At 59.8% G+C, this 20,662-nt stretch overlaps 7 protein-coding genes across 7 annotated transcripts; 3 read left to right on the plus strand and 4 right to left on the minus strand.

The window, feature by feature from the left end:
- Positions 1-355: 355 nt before the first annotated feature.
- PLICBS_009614 (uncharacterized protein) lies at positions 356-4,034 on the plus strand (the record flags this gene model as incomplete). Its single annotated transcript, XM_065601685.1, has 4 exons — positions 356-1,840; positions 2,332-2,350; positions 2,397-3,250; positions 3,303-4,034. 4 exons carry the CDS (start codon positions 356-358, stop codon positions 4,032-4,034), a joined length of 3,090 nt encoding a protein of 1,029 aa, XP_065457757.1.
- A 123-nt stretch (positions 4,035-4,157) lies between these two features.
- PLICBS_009615 (L-threo-3-deoxy-hexylosonate aldolase) lies at positions 4,158-5,135 on the minus strand (the record flags this gene model as incomplete). Its single annotated transcript, XM_018325229.2, has 1 exon — positions 4,158-5,135. The coding sequence occupies one exon, from the start codon at positions 5,133-5,135 to the stop codon at positions 4,158-4,160; it is 978 nt and encodes a 325-aa protein (XP_018176623.2).
- Positions 5,136-6,777: 1,642 nt separating this feature from the next.
- On the plus strand, positions 6,778-8,164 carry PLICBS_009616 (uncharacterized protein; the record flags this gene model as incomplete). The annotated part of the gene is made up of 2 exons (XM_065601686.1): positions 6,778-6,801; positions 6,938-8,164. 2 exons carry the CDS (start codon positions 6,778-6,780, stop codon positions 8,162-8,164), a joined length of 1,251 nt encoding a protein of 416 aa, XP_065457758.1.
- Positions 8,165-8,629: 465 nt separating this feature from the next.
- Positions 8,630-10,850, plus strand: PLICBS_009617 (uncharacterized protein; the record flags this gene model as incomplete). The annotated part of the gene is made up of 2 exons (XM_018325230.1): positions 8,630-9,140; positions 9,487-10,850. 2 exons carry the CDS (start codon positions 8,630-8,632, stop codon positions 10,848-10,850), a joined length of 1,875 nt encoding a protein of 624 aa, XP_018176624.1.
- A 182-nt stretch (positions 10,851-11,032) lies between these two features.
- PLICBS_009618 (uncharacterized protein) lies at positions 11,033-11,920 on the minus strand (the record flags this gene model as incomplete). Its single annotated transcript, XM_018325231.1, has 2 exons — positions 11,033-11,761; positions 11,912-11,920. 2 exons carry the CDS (start codon positions 11,918-11,920, stop codon positions 11,033-11,035), a joined length of 738 nt encoding a protein of 245 aa, XP_018176625.1.
- Positions 11,921-13,777: 1,857 nt separating this feature from the next.
- PLICBS_009619 (uncharacterized protein) lies at positions 13,778-15,112 on the minus strand (the record flags this gene model as incomplete). The annotated part of the gene is made up of 3 exons (XM_018325233.1): positions 13,778-14,071; positions 14,133-14,868; positions 15,033-15,112. 3 exons carry the CDS (start codon positions 15,110-15,112, stop codon positions 13,778-13,780), a joined length of 1,110 nt encoding a protein of 369 aa, XP_018176627.1.
- Positions 15,113-16,718: 1,606 nt separating this feature from the next.
- On the minus strand, positions 16,719-19,707 carry PLICBS_009620 (uncharacterized protein; the record flags this gene model as incomplete). The annotated part of the gene is made up of 6 exons (XM_018325235.2): positions 16,719-17,396; positions 17,449-17,711; positions 17,765-19,291; positions 19,342-19,423; positions 19,483-19,539; positions 19,606-19,707. The coding sequence occupies 6 exons, from the start codon at positions 19,705-19,707 to the stop codon at positions 16,719-16,721; spliced, it is 2,709 nt and encodes a 902-aa protein (XP_018176629.2).
- Between the last annotated feature and the right edge of the window lie 955 nt (positions 19,708-20,662).

Here is a 20,662-nt window from a genome sequence, read left to right on the forward strand (position 1 = left end):
GGCTGACTTGTGCAGGTTGCCTCGCACAAACCTTTCGAAACGTCTCGGGCCAAGTCAATCGACCTCTGACAGCTCCTCTTCACCTCAACCAAGCTTTGAGACCTTGCTGGGGACGCCCAAGTAATATACTAACGGCGACTTTAGGCGGATGTCCCGGTGGTCCGATTCCGCCACCAGTTCATGTCGGGACCTGCACTAGCGACTCGAGAAGACTCAGCAGCTGTCGGGGATTCTACCCCAGGCTCACCGCAACGAGATGTCACATCGGCGATGGGCGGTCGGCATCGACCTCGGAACGGAAAATGTCCGTATTGCAGTCTATCGCGCCGGCCAACGTGATGTTGAAATTGTCCCCATGGATGATGGCAGTCACTACTTTCCAGCTCATATTTGTGTGGGCGCAGATGAGTACCTCACTGGTTCACAAGCCGAGGCACGGAACTTGGCCAACCTCGAGAGCTTCCTCCAGAGACAAGACTGGATACAGTCATCCGGGCTTTCTTCGCCTTTCGCGGTAGTATATGGAAACGGTGATCATTCCGGCAAGAACTGGTACTATGCCCCTGAGCAGAGGCTCGGGCTGATCAACAGTGTCGAGACACTTGCCGTGCGCCTGGATCATGCCAGGAGTCAAGCATCTGCTTACCTCAAAGAAGATGTCTATGAGGCGACGATCGGCGTTCCCGCCCACTTCTACAACGATGAACAATGGGTGGTCAGAGAAGCCGCCATGGTTGCGGGACTCAATGTTCTAAATATTACGATGAACCCATGCGGACTTATTGAGACAGCTATGGACTCCCTAAAAATACCGAGACCTGAGGCCACTGTGCTGGCCCTCGAAGTTGGGGCCAGTCACTTCACTTTCGCCCTCGCTACCCGAGAAAATGGCTTCGTGGATATCAGAGAGCACGGATCTGCTATGGTTGGAGGCAAAGACTTCCGTCTCAGAATCTTTGAGCACCTCGTATGGATAGCCGTACAGAGAGGGATGAATCCACTGACAAACGCAGCGGCGACCCATCGACTACGTGTGGCTAGCGAGGCGGCCAAAATTGCGTTATCTTCATCAGAGCAGTATACCGTGTCCCTGGAGTCCCTTGTCGACGGGCAAGACTTTTTCGAGATCATTACTCGGGAAACTTTTGAGTGCCTGTGCCAGGATCTGTTTCTATCGATAATGTCGAACCTTGATGATATGGATTGGAAGTGGGACATTCACCAACGTGGCATCTACTACGTCTTAATCGGCGGCGAGTCTTCAAGGATCCCGAAGCTCCGAAGGCTCTGGGAGGAGTGGCTTTGGAAGCGGGGCATTGGCCACTCGACGATCAAGTTTATCAACATAGGACATGCTGGCGCTATGGGACTCGCCCTGAACGCAGGTGCGATTTCTGGGATGGATTGTCAAGCACACGCCCCTCGAGTTTCGTCGCTCATGGAAGTCGCGACGGAGAACATCGGCATCGAAACGAGAGGTGGTATCATGTCAAAACTGATCTTGAGAAACTCCACGATTCCGAGAAGAAGCCGAAAACAGTTCTGGTGGCACGCCGAGGACATGTGCCCGGAGGTCATGGCCCCGGGTCCTGACCAGAAACAAACTCGGTCAACACAAACTATCCCTTCACACGGGGCCTTGCAAGTCTACGAAGGACACAGGACAAGGACTAAAGACAATAGACGAATTGCGTCCATAGACCTCACGCAGCTCTTCGCTCACGCCACGACTACAAATGTCCTTCTTGAAGTGGCGATCGACATTGACGTTCGGCGTGCGATCATTATCGAGGTGTCCATCGCCGGAACGCAGTTCCGTATACGCGAAACGATGAACACTGTAGGTGCCTTGCACGGTAACGAGACGAAAGCGCAGAAATTGATGCGAAGCGACGAAGCCGAGACTGCCAGAATTGAGGCACGTCGCGATTTGGATCGTCAAATCTCAAAGTGCCAGGGACTTCTGGATGCTGTCTCAACGGAGGTTGACCCAAGGTTGATGGAAAGCTTCATGTCGATAGAGTTGTGGGCAGAGGGTCATCCTGATGCGAGACTTTCCCATTTTGTGGCCAAGCGACAGGATCTCAAGGCAGTTGAGGCGAAGATCAATCATTGGTGGGAAGCCAAAACATCACGCGAGATGGTCGACAGAAGCTCCAATGTCACCCAAGGAAGCGGTCAACCTGGCATTAGCAGCGTCGCCTTGGGCAGCCGCGCGTCTCGGACAGCCAGGCCGGGTCCTGGCGAAGAGACGAGTCGAGAGATCGCAGAGCCACGCGCCGATGAAGGTCGAGCAGCAGTGACAAGGCGAGCTGACGATGCGGACGTCAGAGCGAGGCCATCACCTATCGTGGCGAAGGAAGAAGCACCGAAGGGAACGGATGACGCTGGAATAGGAGCATCGGGAGATGCCAAGGGCGAGATCACAACGGAGAGGCCGGGCTTCAAATCGGCAGTGTCGGAAGTCGGGGTTGCGAGCGGTCCGGCATCCTCGACTCCCGGAGGAGAGCTAGAGCCGAGTCGAGCCGGTGGCGCTATTGCGAAGCATGAGGCTCTGATCGTTGACTCTGACGTTCGGCAGCATGAGGAGACTGTGATGAAGCAGCCGAAGCCCCGATCCGCCGACGAGAGCGAGGCGGAATCTAGCGTGCGTGGCACGACACTGCCTTCAGGGACCGATTCAGCCACAGTGGGCAGCTCTGGCTTGGATGCCTTCTTCTCCTCGACAAGCATGGTCGGCGCGTTCACGGACACTGACTTTTATCGAGTGTCGACATACCTCCGAAACACGGGCAATATGGCCTGGAGCACAGCCCCAAGGCTTTACACTGTCCTTCGTGTTATCGATCAGCTTGACGCCATGGAGGTTTTTCTGCGCCAAGGCATCAACGATATGTGGTTTCCATTCACAAACAGAACCCTGCCGGCAGCACTCCAGCCGTCAATACAGGCCCAGTTTCTGGACCGCCAGGAGATGGCATATTCGCAGTCCAAGACGTTTCAGCTGGAGAGTGGCGAGCAGAAGCACGCGTACTTCTCGAAGGAGGATCCTTTGCCGTTCAGGGTCATAGCGAGGCTTGGACGTGGCGCCCACGGCTCGGTGGACAAGGTCATGAGCAATTTCAGCCTGAGGGAGTATGCACGGAAGCTCTTCCGCAAGTCGAGGGGTCTCCGGGCAGAGGACGTACAAGCGTTTAAGACTGAGCTTGGCATCCTCAAGAGAGTGACACATCGGCACTGCGTATCGCTGGTGGGCAGGCCCTTGAGTCGTCGCGAGGGGCTTGCGGCTAACGTGGATGCAGGTTGCAACATATTCTGACCCCAAGTATTTTGCGTTGCTCATGGAACCTGTCGGTGATTACAACTTGGCCGAATACTACACAAGATGTAGGAACGAGCCAGACAAGCACTCACTCATGAGGGGCTTCTTTGGCTGTCTCGTGAGTGCAGTCCAATACCTGCACGATTCCAAGGTGCGACACCGCGACATCAAGCCGCAAAACATCATTGTGCGCAGCGACCAAGTGCTCCTCGCCGACTTTGGCATAGCGCACAGCTGGGAGAATCTGACGAGGGCAACGACGACGGCAGACTCGGGCAAGACGATGACTTACGCGGCCCCCGAGGTCATTCGGGTGGAGCCGCGAAACACGGCGGCAGACATGTGGTCGCTGGGCTGTATCTTTTTGGAAATAGTGACGGTACTCAAGGCCAAAACGACGCAGGAACTCCGGACACATTTCATAGAGCATAGCGATACACCCGCGTTTCATGCAAATACGGAGAGCACGCAGATCTGGGCAGAGGAGCTTCGACGACTGGCGCCTGCGGGGGACAATGCCGCCGTTGGTTGGGCGCTGGACATGCTGCAGCACAATCAGCATGCTCGACCGACGGCGGCGAGCCTGTTTGAAGAGATTCTGCGGGAGTCGATTTCGTGCGGGACGCTGTTTTGCGGGACATGCTGCGACGGCGTAGAGTCGACAGAGGGGGAAGAAGACGACGAACACTTGTGGGGGGACGACGGGCTCTAACAATTCGCATTGCTTTGGAGTTGATAAATAGGTTTTATTTGACACGGCATAAGCGACCGCGCTTACATGCAGGCTCTATATCGGGATGCAATTTGGGCGCATTATTGATCCAGCATGCGCGTTCTACAGGCTCTTCTCAATCTCCATGGCCTCCTTGGTGCCCTCTTTTATGGCGGCGATCCTGGCGTCGTCGAGCCTCTTGAGCGGGCGGCGGGGATAGCCGCCGTAACCATAGTAGAGCTGGATGGCCTGCTTGGTGCCAGCGATGGCGGCCTTTGTGAGGGGCCAGTCGCAGCGGCTGAGGATCTTTTGCAGAGCCTCGGCCTCGTCCCGCTTGCCCTGGGCAGCGAGGTCCCAGACGCGGGTGCAGAGCTTGGGCATGACATTTGCGCCGCCAGCGATGACGCCGCTGCCGCCACTAACGAGGGTCTGGAGGGTGAAGTCGCAGATGCCGCCAAAGGCCATGTATCCGGAGCCCTCGCCCGCGGGGGTCTTTGCGTCGAGCGCGGCGGCGACGCGCGTGAGCTTGCCGGTGCTGCCGCAGGTGAACTTTGTGCCGCGGATGTTGGGGTTCTCGCGCGCGAGGCGAATCAACAAGTCGCTGTCGAGGTCGACGCCCGCGACGGCGCCGGGGTAGTTGTAGATGATGACGGGGACGGGGCTGGCGGCGGCCACGGCGGCGAAGTAGTCGGCGATGGTGTCCTCGTCGACGAGCGCGCGGTAGTACGACGGCGGGAGGACGAGGACGGCGTCGGCGCCGCCGTGGGCCGGGTCGGCGGCGAGGCGGCACAGCTCGATGGTGCCGCGGACGCTGGCCTCGGTGGCGCCGAAGAGGACGGGCACGGAGGGGAAGCCGGCGTCGTCGAGGGCCTCGCGGGTGGCGCGCAGGACGGAGAGCTTCTCGTCGCGGGTGCAGTGGACGGCCTCGCCGTTGGACCCCATGACGACGAGCCCCGCGAGACCGGCGCGGGCGAGGCGCTGGGCGTGGGACTTGATGGTGGGGATGTCGAGGTCTTCGGTGGTGGGGTCGAAGAAGGTCATTGTCGGGGCGTAGATGCCGCAGGGGAGGGGGCGGGGGGATGATGAGGATGACGGCGCCATGGTTGTGGCGAGTGTGGTGAGCGTTGCGAGTGAGTGAGGGTATTCGCGGGCGGTCGTTTGGTGAGAGCCGGCGTGTAAGTGGGAGGGTGAGCAGCCAAGAGAGTTCAGTGATGAGTCGCGGCGCTGTACTGAGAGAGTCCCGTTGCACGATCGCTGTCTCTCCAGTAAAACAGAGTCCCCGAAAAGATATACAATCTGGATTGAGGATGATGCTTTGGAAGCAGTCACAGAAAATAAAAATGTACGGGCTGGCTGCGCGCGGCGCGCATATAAGAGGGACGGGCGGCGAGGGGGTGGTGGGCGGGTGGGCAATGGCCGACGACGGAGGGGCAGCGCTGGCCAGGCGGGCTCGGGGTCGGGGTCGGTATCGGGACGGCGAGCCGGCGGCCCCTCCAGGGCTCCAACCCCCCGCCAGAACCTGAACGGATGATGGGCGGCGGGGCGCTGGGGAATGTGGGTTCTCACGACACCCGTGGACGTGGGCAATTGACCCGAAGGAACGAGGCCTGTTCCCTGTGTCACTTGTTGCCTGGCGTCTGATATCAAGTACATGCAGCCTGCTCCTGGGTAGATGGCATAATTATTGCGGCGCCAACACCAAGTTGGTGGTCCACGATTCCGCCATCGCTGGTACAGTGGCGCTTCACGACGAGGGGAGGGCAGATTGCCGACAACGGCCGCGCATCCATGGCATCAGCCGACACAGCCAAGACGATATTCGTCACTCACAGCCCTTGCCGGGTACAAAAACGTTGTCGCTAGTACTTCGCCGTGAACGTGGACGAGTATGCTTGTCGTCGCGGGTGCAGAGGCGGGCGTGGGGGGCCCAGAAGCACTGAGGTGCCCTCGGAGAAATTGACGGCGAGGAATTTCCACCACTCAGCGGCGGGCACGGGCAGCGCACGCTGCAGCAACCACCGCAGCCAACAGCAGTCAACAGCCGACGGGATTACCCATGGACGCTGTTTCTCTTCAGTGGCGCTGTGAATATTGGACGTGGGCTGTGCAACGCACGCACGAAGAGCATGTAGCAGTATACGTCGATGATTATAATAAAAGACACAGATTTATTGCTCAAAGGCTCCTTTTTGTCAGCAATCCCAGTTGGCCCATCCCGAGGTCAAGCTCTTGGTTCGGTCCTCGCCGTCGCCCTGGAATCGCCTGGGGCGGCCAGCTGCTGAGTCTCGTTAGCGGGCCACTCCAATGCCAGCCAGGGCCCAGCTCCAGGGGCCTTGTCACCCCCCTGTCGTCGAGCGGCAATTGACAGGCTGCAGCACGGCTTGGCCCTTGGCTGGCCGCTGTGGCTGCTGCTGCCCCGCGCTGCCCCTCAATTCTTCCGTCAGAGCTGCTGCACCCACCCCTTCCATCCCAACCAACTAGCGGCGCATCCTGTGACGACTCAAATGCACGGCAACTGAGCTGAGGTGTGTGTGTGTGTGTCGCGCGCCCCAAACGCCGAAGCTTACCTACTACCTTTTTATTACCTGCTGCGGTGCCTCTTCTGTGCAACGACGCGCAATACAAATTGTGCCCCGTCCTGCCTCTCGTTGTGTCGCAGCCGTGCTGCTGCAATTCTCCTTCAGCTGATCCATTGACCTGAAGAATACAAGATTGAACGGTAAATCCTCGAGAGACACCGACCATGGAGCCCCTCAATGTGTTGATGGTTCGTCAACCTCGTCCACCCCCCCGCATCGTCACTCCAACGAGCCACCTCCTCTCCTCCCATTGCCTCACTTGCTGTTCCTCGCTTCGTCATTCGATCTGTGCAATTGTACTGACGTGTGGGGCACATCCCTCAGATCGGCACCGGCGAGTACACGACCGGCTTCGTCGGCGGCGGCGCCTCGGCCTCGGACAAAAAGGTGGGCGTCGTCGGCCTCACCCTCTTCGACCTGCGCCGGCGCGGCAAGGTCAGCAAGCTCGGCATGGTGGGCGTCAACGGCACAAAGTTCCCCGCCATCCGCGAGCACCTCGACCGCAACATCACGCAGGCCTACAACGGGCTCGACACCTCGTTCGACTCCTTCCCCGCCAACGACAAGGTCGACCCGGACGCCTACAAGGCCGCCATCGACGGCCTCCAGCCCGGCGACGCCATCACCATCTTCACCCCGGACCCGACCCACTACCCCATCGCCCTCTACGCCGTCGAGCGCCGCGTCCACGTCCTCCTCACCAAGCCCGCCGTCAAGCTGCTCGAGCACCACCAGGAGCTGCTGCGCCGCGCCGCCGCCAACGGCGTCTACGTCTTCGTCGAGCACCACAAGCGCTTCGACCCGGCCTACTCGGACGCCCGCTTCAAGGCGCGTACCCTCGGCGACTTCAACTACTTTTACGCCTACATGAGCCAGCCCAAGTACCAGCTCGAGACGTTCAAGTCGTGGGCCGGCCGCGAGTCCGACATCTCGTACTACCTCAACAGCCACCACGTCGACATCTGCGACTCCATGGTCCAGCAGCTCGGCTACCTGCCCGTCAAGGTCTCCGCCTCGTCCTCCAAGGGCGTCGCCACCGACCTCGGCTGCGCCGACGAGACCGAGGACACCATCTCCCTGCTCGTCACCTGGGCCAAGGCCGCCGACCCCTCCAAGCGCGCCGTCGGCGTCTACACGGCCTCGTGGACCGCGCCCCAGCGCGCCGGCGTCCACACCAACCAGTACTTCCACTACCTGGCCGCCAACGGCGAGATCCGCGTCGACCAGGCCCACCGCGGCTACGACGTCGCCGACGACGCCGCCGGCCAGCTGCAGTGGTTCAACCCCTTTTACATGCGCTACGCCCCCGACGAGGACGGCAACTTTAACGGCCAGACCGGGTACGGCTACATTTCCCTCGAGAAGTTTGTCGACGGCTGCCGCGCCGTCAACTCGGGCGCCGCCAAGCCCGAGGACCTCGACGCCAAGGGCCTGCCCACCCTGCGCAACACCATTGCCACCACGGCCATCCTCGAGGCCGGCCGGAGGAGCATCGACGAGGGCCGCGAGGTTGGCATCGTCGTTGAGGGCGACGAGTGGAAGTTGGTGTAAGTGCGTGTAGTTTTTAAACACCTAAAAAATTGTTTTTTGGATCGTATAGCGTGTAGGTTGGGTTGGTGGGCGAAAAGCTGCTGGGCTAAAGTCGGTGGGCTGCAAGTTGGCCATGCTGGGACTGTGAGACAAGTAGCCCAAGGCACGGTATATAAGTGGAGGTTTATACAATGAATCATGACAACGATATCAAGCATACACCGGGACTTGGATTGCAATTTTCTCAAGTCGCCTCAACCAACCGCAGTGCCGCGCACATAGCTTGAGGCGCATCTCGACTCTCTCATGTAGTAGTATTTTAAGTAGTTAATGTGGAACCCCCCACGTCCAAGGCTCAACCACCAAGCTCCAGCAGCTCTAAAATTCTCAACCTCACCTCTGTCTCGTCTCACTCACCACTTACACGACGACACCCAAGCAGCAACCCGCCTCATCACCGCATACTCATTGAGTCCCCCCACCGCCATGGCATCCGACGACCCAGCAGGGCTCTCATCGGCCTCGGCTGCGGCCACGGGCAGCGGCAGCACCCGCCCGCCGCGCCACACAGACCTCATCTTCCCCTCGGCCGAGCAGCACGCCTCCATGTCCTCGCTGCTCGGCTCGCTCAAGCGCTCCACGCTGAGCGTGCATAACCGCCTGGCCTCGATCCACGCCGACGCGCGGTTTGTGTCGCGCGCGGCCGCGGCGCTCTCTACAACCACTGTCGCCACCACCACTGACAGTACTGCTATGAATACGACCAAGAACGGGAAGACGAAAAGGGGGAAACGACAACGGCAACGGCAACGGCAGCGACGCCCGCTCGTAGCGAATGAGCGCTGCGGCAGCTGGTACGTCCCGCCGGGGGCCAAAGCCGCGAGCGCGTACTTCAAGAGCACGGATGGGCACGAGCGGGCGTGGAAGTTTAGCACGCGGAGGCTGAACCTGCATCTCGTTGAGATGATTGAGAAGAATGACGGGTATTACACCTCTCGTGTGCACACCTCCTTTTCAAGCCTCTACGCCTCACCTATCTTCAGCTGCGGAGACTGGGTGGTGGGATCTGTGAGAGAGAGGCGGAAGAGATGGAAGACGGAGATATAAGTACAGAGAGGGCTAACTGGTTCACATCGCAGAATCATCATCGTCGACTCTACGAGACGCGGAAAACGCAAGTCAAGTCCTCTCTTCCTCAACACCTCCGCACCTCCTCCCCACCTTGCCCTGTCTTCCCGTGCACTTCTCCCCCTCCCCTACCCGTTGACGATATCACCCGCCCTGCCACCACCCCGAGGCCTTCCAACACGTCTACTCACATCGACTAACCGCCCTCAACGCAGGCATGCCCGACGCCCTCTCCACCACCGTCCCCGTCTGGTGCGCCGTCCTCAACCGCGTCCTCCTCCCGCACCACCCCCTCTCCCAGGAGCTGCACCTCCCGCCGCACCTCCTCCCCTCCACGCACGCCCAGGTCTCCGCCCTGCTGCCCGCCTTCGCCGACTCCCTGCGCGCGCTGCGCCTCGGCGACGCGCTGCCGCGCTGCCTGACCAAGCCGCTGCGGCCCCTGTGGGTGACGCAGGACTCGGCGCTGCGGTTCCGCGACGAGGACGTTGATGTTGGTAACGATGCTGATGAGGGTGTTGACGGGAGGGATGATGACGGTGATGGTGATGGTGATGGGGTAGAGGTCGTTGATGAGGAGGGATATGATCACAGCGGTAGCGGTGCGGAAGAGCAAGAAGAGGAGCAAGAGGAGGAGGAGGACGACGACGACGGCACCCTCTTCCAAGACTACCGCCCCGTGATATGCCTCACCGCCAGCAAGCGCATCCTCGCCGGCACCGAGGCCGACGCAGGCGGCTACATCCAAGGCGCCGCCGACGACACGGAGAACTGGGCCCACGGCCTCACCCCCTCGCTCTTCTGGGCGCACACCGCGGAGCTCCTCTCCGCCCCGGACGACGCGCTGCCCGACCTCATCGCCTCGCTCGTCGCCTCTGCGTCCTCCTCATCCTCTATACCCTCGTCATCCTCACCCACCGCTGCCACCGGCACCAGCACCGCCACAACTACCGCCGGCACGGCATCATCCCCCTCCTCCTCCTCCACCACCACCCCGCTCATCACAACCCATCGCCTCACGCCCCAAATCTCCGTCTGCGCACTACCCCTCGGCGCCTCTGCCACTGCCCCTCCTCCCGCCCCCGAAGACAGCGCAGGCGCGCGGCGCGGACCGACGACATGCCACATCGCGCTGGGCAGCGCCCCTACGCCCAAGGATACCTGGGTCCGGTCGCCCACGTACATGAACGTCGGCCTGGGCAAGAACAAGACCGCCGCGCGGAACCTGCGCCTCGCGCTCCCAGAGATATGCTCCTTTGCCGCCAAGTTCCTGGAGAAGAGGGGCCCTGATGACCAAGATGGAAGTGGTGCATCTCTGTCGGAGCTGAAGGGCCAGCAGAGGCCACAGATCATCATCGGGTGCGAATCAGGCAAGGACGTGTCCATTGGAGCGGCGCTGGCACTGTCCTGCTACCTGTTTGATGATGAGGGCAGGGTCCGCGCACCGACCGAGGGTGCGTCCTTCACCAAGATGCTCGTCAAGATCAGACTCGGTGGCATCATGACGGCGTACCCGGAATGCAACCCGAGCAGACAGACGTTACAAAGCGTCAATAGCTTCCTCATGGACTGGAGAAACTAGACTCAGGGGCGACCTGCACCAAGGACACAAGCTCCGCCATAAGAAAAGGCTTTCATTTTTCATTTCGTCGTATATCTATGCATACGTCTAGCCGCATCGTGTTCACATGTGAGCAGCGGGATGCCGTGCCTGGTTTCGTTCCTCAGCAAGAGGCCGTGCGTGATTCGTTCCAAAAAGGGGTTTCAAACCTCCCCTGCCTGCACCTTGGCCAGCGCGGCCGGGAACTCGGACCAGTCGCGCATGACGATGACGGCGCCGGCGTCGCGCAGCACCTTTTCCATCTCGGGCTGCTTGTCGGCGGGGTAGGGGCCGACGTAGCCGATGACCTTGATGCCGGCGCGGGTGCCGCTCAGGGTGCCGCTCTTGCTGTCCTCGATGGCGACGCTCTCCTCGGCCTTTTTGCCGAGCGTCTTGAGGGCGTGCAGGTAGATGGCGGGGTCGGGCTTGCTGGTGGGCTTCTCAAGGCTGGTGGCGGCGGAGAAGACAACGTCGCCCTGGAAGTACTTGTCCTGGCCGACCTTTTCGATGGAGGCGCGGACACGGCGGAGGGCCGACGAGGAAACGACGGCCAGCAGGTACTTGCGCTCGGCAGCGAGGCGCTCGAGCTGCTCGTCGACGCCGACGCAGGGCTTGGCGGCGGCCTTGAGCTTGGCGATGACGGCGTCCTCCTCCATGCGCACGTACTTTTCCATGTCGTCGGGGACGATGTCGATGCCATACTGCTTCTGCAGCGTGGTGAGCATGCCGCGGAAGTTTTGGCCGACAAACTCCTTGATCAGCGTGTCGCCGGTGAAGGACACGGTAATACCGCGCTCCTTGCAGATCTGGTTGATCAGGTCGGCGCAGGCCTCAAAGGCCAGCTCCTCGGAGAGGACCAGCGTGTTGTCGCAGTCGAAGAGGAGGGTCGTGATCTAGAAGAGCCAATGCCGTCAGCCACCTTTCCCCACGGTCCATTTTTTGTAGTTCTGCAACACGGGGACACGGGCCAGCATAGTTGAGGCAGGCACTGGAAATCTTCAAGGGGAGGAGGGGAGGGAGGGGGATCGGCGGACAGGCCGTACCTCAGGCATCTTGGCGGTTTGGTGTGCAGCGGGAGCAATTGATCGGATTAGAAGCTGGAGAAGCTGGAGAGGAGGAAGATGAAGATGAGAAAGCGGGGGGGAAGCACGCTGAGATGGCAAAGGGGACGAAAGACACGTGGTGCGAGAAGGCGAGAAGAAGAATTGCTTTTTGGTGGGGGATGGGGAGGAGGGAGAGGAAGAAGAGTGGTGGACGCAGCAGCTGTGCCCTTTGGTTGCGGGATGTTGAGGAAGAAGTGGATTGGAGGCGGGCAGTTAGGGGAGGAACGAGGCCCAGGAACGCGGCGGCGCCTGCCTCCCTCGCGGGGCAGGGCGGGCGGGCAGGCGCCTACAGATTATTTACATGCACCTCATTCATCATCACGCCTCGGAACGCGGGTTGTCTGCTGCACCTTGTATTTGCTGTGCTACGCCCGCGCTTTCCATTTGCTTGGTAAATACCGCAAGCATCGACTGTTGCCAAATTGTCCTGCTTCTCCCGACCACCGGCCCAGCCAGCCGGCCAGCCAGCCAGCCCCTCCATCGATCGGACGAAAGGTGGCATGGGGGCGGGCGGGCAACCGTTGAGAATGGCTTTCAAAGTCTCCCCGAGACAAGGCGCCGCCGCCCCTCCACCAATGCCACCACCACCACCACGAGCACCACCAGCCAGCCGCAAGGCAAGTTGGCAAGGCAATGCAAGGCAACAAGGCATGGTAAGGCGGGCAGGCGGACGGGCTGGTGGGCGGGCGTGCTGCCCCTCCCCCTCCATAAGAGTGTCGTCATTGCCCATTGGCACCAGCAGGGGGGGCCAGCACCACCAGCTTGCTGTAGTTAGCCCACCACCCACCCCGCCATGTCCGCCAAAGCGCCGACGTGCATTTGCATGTCTGCATCCCGTCATCATCTCTGCGCCTATGCTGACGGGACACAGAAATCACTACCGCCAACTTAACTACCATATATGCAAGCGATATGCTTATGTGTAGACAAGGCCCCCCAAAACCCACTAAAAGGAAAAGGTGCATCTGGTGGTGGTCATCTGGCTCGCTCGTGCCAGCCGACGACAGTGCCAACGACCGCGTGATTCGCGCCCTGGCTCTGCCCATCCTCGTCCTCCGGTTCTGGCTGCGCGAGGCTCAGGCTCGGGCCCATCATGTGCAAGGCACGGCCGCCCCGTGGCCGGGGTGGGCCAGCCCGCTTCGACAGCGCGCGCCAGAGGCGGCGACCTCTATTAGGTACGGCAGCGGGCGGGGCCTAATGCACCTGCGGCAGCAGTCATTCGAGGTTGGCTTGTGCGCATGATGGTGGCTGGTCCGGCCCGTCGCCATTGTCCGCGGCTTGCCCCATACATCGACTACATAAGTTGCATGGTGAACAAAGGTCTCAATCCTTCTTTTCAACTCAACAACTACTTTCTAACTAGCCAAGTGTCGATCCGAGGTGCATAATGTACCTCCGAGAAATGCATGTTGTTGCTGTTGCACAAGCGCGGCTTCACAACCACACCACATTCACTTCCCTGAAAACTGCACCTCTCCATAATTCGGTCCTATTACCTCGACCCAGATGCTAATGCCGTATGCTAAGGCCAAAGTGCCGACACAAAACGAAATCTCATAATCCTAAAACGCCGTGTACACCATCCTGCCCGTCGGGGGCGCCTTTCCCTTCCGAATCCGTCGTCATCATCATCAGCATCATCACTTGGTAACAAACTCTGCAAGCAGTCAGCCAGAAACCTTCCGGCCGCCCGCTCCATCCCCTTCTCCGCGAAATCGATACCACAATTTCTCGTTAACCCCACGCTTGCACCAACAACCATCCCAAATACGCAGGATCCGTTCCTGTTCGTCTGTCCCCGCCGCTTTACAGAATCTCCCGCAGCTGCTGCTTCTGCGCGGGCGTCAGGCTCGACGGGAAGTTGACCTTGTACTTGATGACAAAGTCGCCCCGCTGGCCTGGCTTCTTTGTGATGGGCATGCCCAGACCAGGGTACCGGTCCTCGCTCCCGGGCTGCGTCGGGCCGCCCTTGTCGAGGTTGATCTGGCGGCCTTCGATCGTTGTGACGGTCCGCTTCCATCCCGTGAGAGCCTCCTTGAGTTCCAGGACGACTGTGTGCACGATATCGTTATCCTCGCGCTTGAAGAGCGGGTGTTCTTTCTGTAATCCAGTAGTTAGCATCTCTAGTCCCGTCTTCATCCTCGTCAGCGTGACTGCTTACCTCTTCGACGATGAAATGCAAATCCTGCCGACCGCCCTCGACCTGGTCCCCAACACCGTTAAACTTGATCTTGGAACCCTTCTTCAGGCCCGGCTTGATCGGCACCTCCAGGATCTGGTCCGTTTGCACGCGCTTTCCGGACTCATCAAACGTCTTTCGCTTAATCTTCATCTTCTTGGTGACGCCGTTGTAGAGCTCCTCAAGCGTCAGCGGCAGCGGCCGCTCCACCGTCGTGATCTCGGGCGTGGGCTCGCGCTTCCGCGGGTCGCCGCCAAACCCAGACGTCCTCATCCTGGGACGGCCAGCGCGACCGCCCGCGCCGCCGCCAAACGCGGAGAAAATGTCGTCGGCGTCGCCGCCGTGGCCACCACCGCCCGCACCCTGGCGCATGAACTCGGCAAAGATGTCCTCGGGGTTGTTGAAGCTGAAGCCACCGCCCGGGCCTCCGCCAGTGCTGAAGTGGAATGTCCGGGCGCCTCCGCCTCCGGGCATGCCGCCGCTAAAGTCGAAGCCGCCGGGCATACCACCGGCACCGGCGAAGGGGTTCCCGCCGGCGGCGCCATCGGGGGGAGGAGCGGCGCCTCCTCTGAGCAGAAACTCGAGGCCGTACTGGTCGTAGATCTTGCGCTTCTCGGGGTCAGACAGGATCTCGTACGCCTGAGAACACTCCTTGAACTTTTCGGCGGCGTTGGGGTTGTCCTTGTTCTTGTCGGGGTGCCACTTCAGAGCTGCTTTCCTGTACAGTCATGTAGTCAGCATATGGAACGATCTAGGGGCGCAAACGGAACAGGCAGGGAAGCACGCCTTCGACGGAGGTTGCGGAGTGGCGAGCTTGACTCGCGCCCGCAAAGTCCGGATGCCCGACGGTGTGGAAAGAAACGCAGGGAGTATAAAACGTACCTGTAGCCCTTCTTGATCTCATCTTGTGTAGCCTCTGGCTTCACGTTGAGGGTGTCGTAGAGCTTGGTCTCCTTCACCATGGCGGGCAACTACCCAACAGCAGTTGGCTTCCCACGCAAACGATTGGTCTCTGGCCTTGTCTTGTGAGAGCGGGCGAAGCAACGATGAGCTTGTCGTGTTTCGACGATCCGGGCCTAACGTCGAGGGATGCGTAGGTGTATTAGGAGAGAAACAGAGTATTAAGGTGTGCGACGCAGTGTGTCGGCTATTGCTTGGTGTGAGGCTGTCGCGTGCGTTGGTGCGTGCTAGCAATTGAATTTCTGTGCGGGATGCAAGAAGAGAGAGGGAAGTGAATGCAGGCTGGTGGATGGATGGGGTGGTGGTGGATGTTTAGAACTTGGCCTGGACGTTGGCGGCATGGAGTGGTGAATGGCCGCTTTCAGTGGGGCCGACGCCCGACTGCTGGAGCGGCGGGCAGCTTGTGGAAGCTTCCAACAGGGTGCTGCGGCGGTCCAGCAGCCACCACCACCCCCAGTGGCCACCACCTCCTCACCTCATCACGCCTCTCTCGGGCTCTCCAGTGGCTTTCGGCAGCGGACGGCGACACCTGATCGCAGCGCGCGCCGGGGTTCTCGGCGACGCAACTCCCTGCGGCCAGCGCGGGAGCAAGCGGGGGGCCCGCTAGCAGACCTTATCCAACTATGACGCAAAAACCCGGCCGCCAGTTCCACGTCCCGCTCACGGCCGCTGCTTGCTCCCGTCCGGAAATGGTTTGCTATTCGCACCACCAGAGTCAGAAACGAAATAGTTAACGCAGCTCGCGATCCTTCCGTCTCATCCCATACACGAGGGGCAGAGTCAGTCATAATCCGAAGCACGGATCGCCTCACATTACGCCTGACCAGCCGCCGTCGCTGCATTGAACAGGAGGCGTCCCGGCGAGGCAAGCAGGCGAGGTGGTTCGCCGCCTCGCCGCAGTGCCCTGATTGCCCGCCTATGACGACGCCCGGCCGCAATGGCGGGGTCATCGTCGTCCCACAGCGGGGGATCTTGGGCCTGCAACCCGCCTTCATCCCGACTAGCGGCCGCGCAAACACCCGACCCCGAAGTCGACACTTCCACCAGATCACGCATCAACGCAACCGTAGAACGCCAAATCTGTATCCGAATCCGCAAGAAGCTGTAGGCAGTTCTCACAGAGCTCATAGACTCCGGTAAAACGGGGAAAATCCCGTGTTCAACCACCCATGCCAACCAGATCACTCATGGAACTTTCTAGAAGCTTCCATCTACACATGAGCTTCACCCTCCCTGATTGGATGCAGCAACCTCACTCTCGTTCCCGCTGGGTTTGGCGGTGAACATGCACGCGGCCATGACCCGGCGGCGCTACGGAGTGAATGCCCGAGCGTAGACGCTCAATGGTGAAATGATACAAAGTGTCATTGTGTTGTGCCTATGCAATGCGCCTGCGCCACGACGCCTAGCCCTACAGTTGTTCCCGACATCAACAAAGCGACAACGCTTGCATCGTCTGAATGCCTTCATCCCGAGACTCCTTCAGCCTCCAGCCCTGTGAACCACACCCTGTGTCCTCACACAGAACACCCCGACAGCTCTCCTGGGCTCCAGAATGCAAACTGCATGGGTCTCTCGCCTAGCTGTGCAAAACGTACTGTGCGGGCGCTAGTTTTCATGCTCACCAATGTCCATGTCTATGCTCGTCTTGCTTCCACCATTCTGGCCAGAGCCTCTTGTGGACGGTGATATAAAGGCTGGTGGTCGCGATCGTTCCTGCATCTCAGGCGCTCGGTCCGCCCTGTCAACGTTACCTGCGAGCGGTGACTGCCCCTGGACTGCACCCACTGAGTCTAGGTCCTCAGCCGGCAGCGTGTTCGGGGTCAGCGTGGCAGAGGTGCTCTCCGTGAGCGCAGGCTGTCGGCTCGAAGGAGCGGGCGGAGTCACGTCGGTCGACTCTGCATCGGCAGAGAACTGTTGTCCCGACATGTCCATCATCTCGGTTTCCCTCATGTCTTGGTTTTCCTCAAATGGATTGTCGAAGCCGCCCTGGTCCACGCTACCGATTGAAGCTCGATTGCTGTCCATGGAGTCGGGGCTGTCCGAGCGGTGCTTGCGTTTGGACGGAGATATCGGGTCGACCAATGAAGCCTTCCGTGACTCCACCTCTGCCACCTCCCGGTTCAGCTCCTGGCGGAAGGCCTTGTTCTCTGCCCGCGCGAACCTATCCAGGGGTGCCGACAGTGGCTCCCGTGGCGTCTCGAGTGCATCCTCAGTGGCATAGACGAGAAGCTGGTTCTTCGTCTCTTGCCACATTTCACGGAGGACGCGTTCAACCTCGATTTTCTGGTGACTGTTAGCCGATTCAATATCAATACGAAGATATCTGTCCTCATACCTCAGCCTTGACCGGGCTGTCGTCCTTTGGAGCGTAAGCCAGTCTCCACCACTGGTCCAACGGCTTGGGAGATTCGTCCAACTCAATCAAGTCTGGCTCAGAGCGCTGGCAGAGGTAAATCACGTCGTTCGGTGTCGCTACGCCGCGCAGGAGATACTTTTTGCACGTCATCGGCCGCGGTCGACCCTGCTTGTTGGGGTCGGTAAGGAGTCTGCCGAGAGCACGTTGCTTGGCATGGACTCGTTCCAGCTGCTCGTTTGTGGCTGCACAAAGTCAGTTTCTTGACACATAATGACATTCGAGGGCGAGCACGCACCCTTCATCTTGGCCTCGATGTCGGCGACGGCCAGGCTCGCTGCCTCGAGGACCTCCTCCACCTTCTGTTGATGACCATGCTCTTCTTCGTTCATTGTACATGGCGCAGCCCGGTAGTCTGGATACTTGTCCGTGTCGAATCCAGATTCCTCCATTCCTCGGAACCGCCCGCGGCCAGTGAGATATTCGCGGTAGGCAGTCCACTGCGCCGTTACCTTTTTGAGTACGTCTCCTTTGTCAAATGACTCATGATTCCAATCGTTGAGCCAGTGGTGCAGCTCTTGCTGAGCCAGGGCAATGTCTTTAATCTGCTCCTTCGTGTCGCACCAACCCTGCTGTATCCGCCGCGCCTCATCTTTGCGCGAGTCGAGATACTTCTCCGGGTAAAATTCAAGGGGGATGTCGATTGAATCCGCAGGACCATCGCCTCCAACCTTAATGGTGATGACCTCGCCCATTTCCTTGAACACGGCCATCTTAGACTCCTCGTTCAGCTCACCCCAGGCGAGAGCATCGCTCCACATGATGTGGTCGAGCGACTCATACAGGGTCTTGATGTACTTGTAATCGGTTCGGAGATGCTCAATCTCTAGCAGGCCGAACTTGGCCTCGTCATCGCCAATGTTGCCGCCGAGCACGCGTGCCAAGGTCGCAACCTGGGTCAACGGTTTGATCAAGTCCCCATTCTGCTCGGTGAGCTGCTCGTAGAACTGTTTCTCAGGACCGAGGCTGGAATAGGGAATGATGTCAGTCAAAACGCTCACGGTGCCGTAACTGCGCTCTGTCGAGTCCAGAAAAGCCATGAGTCGGTGCATCTCCTCATGACTGGCGTCAGATTCGACGTGTCTGTCGCCCCATCCAAGCTCACCCGACTGCAGTTTGGCCAAGACGTCGGGCGCCAGTATCTCTTGGCCATTCCACCAGTCACTGTTGAAGCCATAGGATGCCGCAGCCGCGCCACATTGCAGCAAGACGTTTCGAGCAAGCGGTATCTCGTGGAGAATGGTCAGCAAGCCTCCCAGGCGATGCTCTCCGAACGAGGACCGGCCCTGGACAAGAAACGCAGGGGCTCCTGTGGCTCTCTTCCTGGCCTCCGGCGCTGGCGAACTCGCATTGTTCGATTCGGCTGGGATCATAGCCCAGTTGTCTTGATCGTATTCGCCGCGGTTAGCGGGTCCAAAACGAGGAGCAGAAGACGACGAGTCCACAACGCCTGTTTCCTGGACCGGCAGGGCTATTCCAGCCTCCTGTGCCGACTCACGGAGAGCCCGCTGCATGTCTTCGTCCTCCCGTGATTGTGCATTGGAAGCACCTAGAAGGTCTCGCGTTAGAGCCGCGTTCACGCGGGAAAGGAAGTCGGCAGTACCTGGCGCGTCTGGGCCAGCGGCCCAATCCACCATTCTCCCGAGGGGCGACCGATCGTTTGACCTCGAAGGCGGTCTTGACGGGGCTCCGGGGCCGTAGTTCTCGGGCGGAGGTGTGACGCCTTGTATGACCTCGTTCTGGCCCATCGACTCGACGTGAAAAGCTGCACGCGTCAGCATCCTGACCGTGCCCGCCTGACTGCTGGACACTCACAGATGCCCGCGTTGTTATCGCTACCATCTCTATCGGCAGAAAACATGCTCTCATTCCATACTTGGGTATACTTTTGCCTAAACTGCAACGCGGTTAGCCCGTGCTCGACTGCATGCATGCGCGGGGACGGGGCCGACGTACGTTGGCGGAGTTGTCAAAGAACTGCATCAGGACCGTCTCTATGTTGCAGCCGTTGCTCTATAACACACGTCATCAGCAGGGCAGTCGCGACGCTGGGTCGAGTTTCGGAGCGGGAAGTCGCACCTTCAGCGCCTGGATGACCATGGCCCGGTCATCGTGCGGGTCGAAGTTGGCAATCTCGAGGATCTGCGAAATCTCCTCCTCCGTTGGCTCCCTGGAAGCCATCTTGAGCCGCTTCAGGGTCCTCGGGACCGATGCATCGGCGGCGTTCGCGATTGTCTTCGTCGTGGGTCGGCGGGGATCGCGGGAATGCTGGAGTGCAGGAGCTCAGGGAAGCTTCGGTCGTGGCTGGCGCACGGCGACACGTGCGAAGACAGGGATCTGGCGCAGGAGCACAATTAGGTAGCTTAGGGGGAGCGGCGGAGAGCGGCAGGAATGATGTAGCAAGTGCGGGAAGCGAGCTCGCGATGCGACACGGCGATCTCAAGGAGCGTCGCGAAGGCGACTCGCGCTGGTGGTTTTGTGGTGCTGGAAGCGCTTGCTGCACCCACCTCAAGTTGCTGAGGTGAGGTCTCAGTGCAACGCCCAGCGCTAGAATGGGGCCTGGCCGCCCGATAAGATAAGCCCGTGGCAGTGACGCAGTGACGCAGTGACGCACTGCTTCTCAGGCCCTGGCACAAGCGCTGCCACCGCTCGCCACAGCGTAAAAACTCGATGACGAATCCATGGTAATAGAGCTATGCAGTGAATCAAACGACGCATTTGCGCTACCTGTTCACTGCCTCCATGACTTGGGGACGCAACGTCACTGGGTACACTGCCCTTGGTTTCGGTCACGGGACACGCAATGTGGCACGGTCAACGGTCAGCGGGGGTCCAATACGCGTGGCAAGCTTACGTCTATAAGCCGTCTATCAAATCAATGCCTAACACGAAAGGCAAATAAAGCCAGTCACCGAGTCCCGATGCCCTGGTGCAAACTCCGTTTCCAGTCTCCCAAACCCCAACAAAGAAAAGTGGTCCACGAACAGCCGTCGTGAGGCGCTTCCGGCCTGAGACGCCTGCGCTGAGAAACGCCGGAAGAAGATAGACCCGCTATGCAGTGTGGTATAGATGCGAAGGATGAGCCGACGTTCAGAACATGGATACGAAACGGACAAGGACGACGATAGATGTCCAG

The sequence above is a fragment of the Purpureocillium lilacinum genome, assembly GCF_023168085.1.
Source record: "Purpureocillium lilacinum CBS 284.36 DNA, scaffold_7, whole genome shotgun sequence".
Taxonomy (NCBI): Eukaryota; Fungi; Ascomycota; class Sordariomycetes; order Hypocreales; family Ophiocordycipitaceae; genus Purpureocillium; species Purpureocillium lilacinum.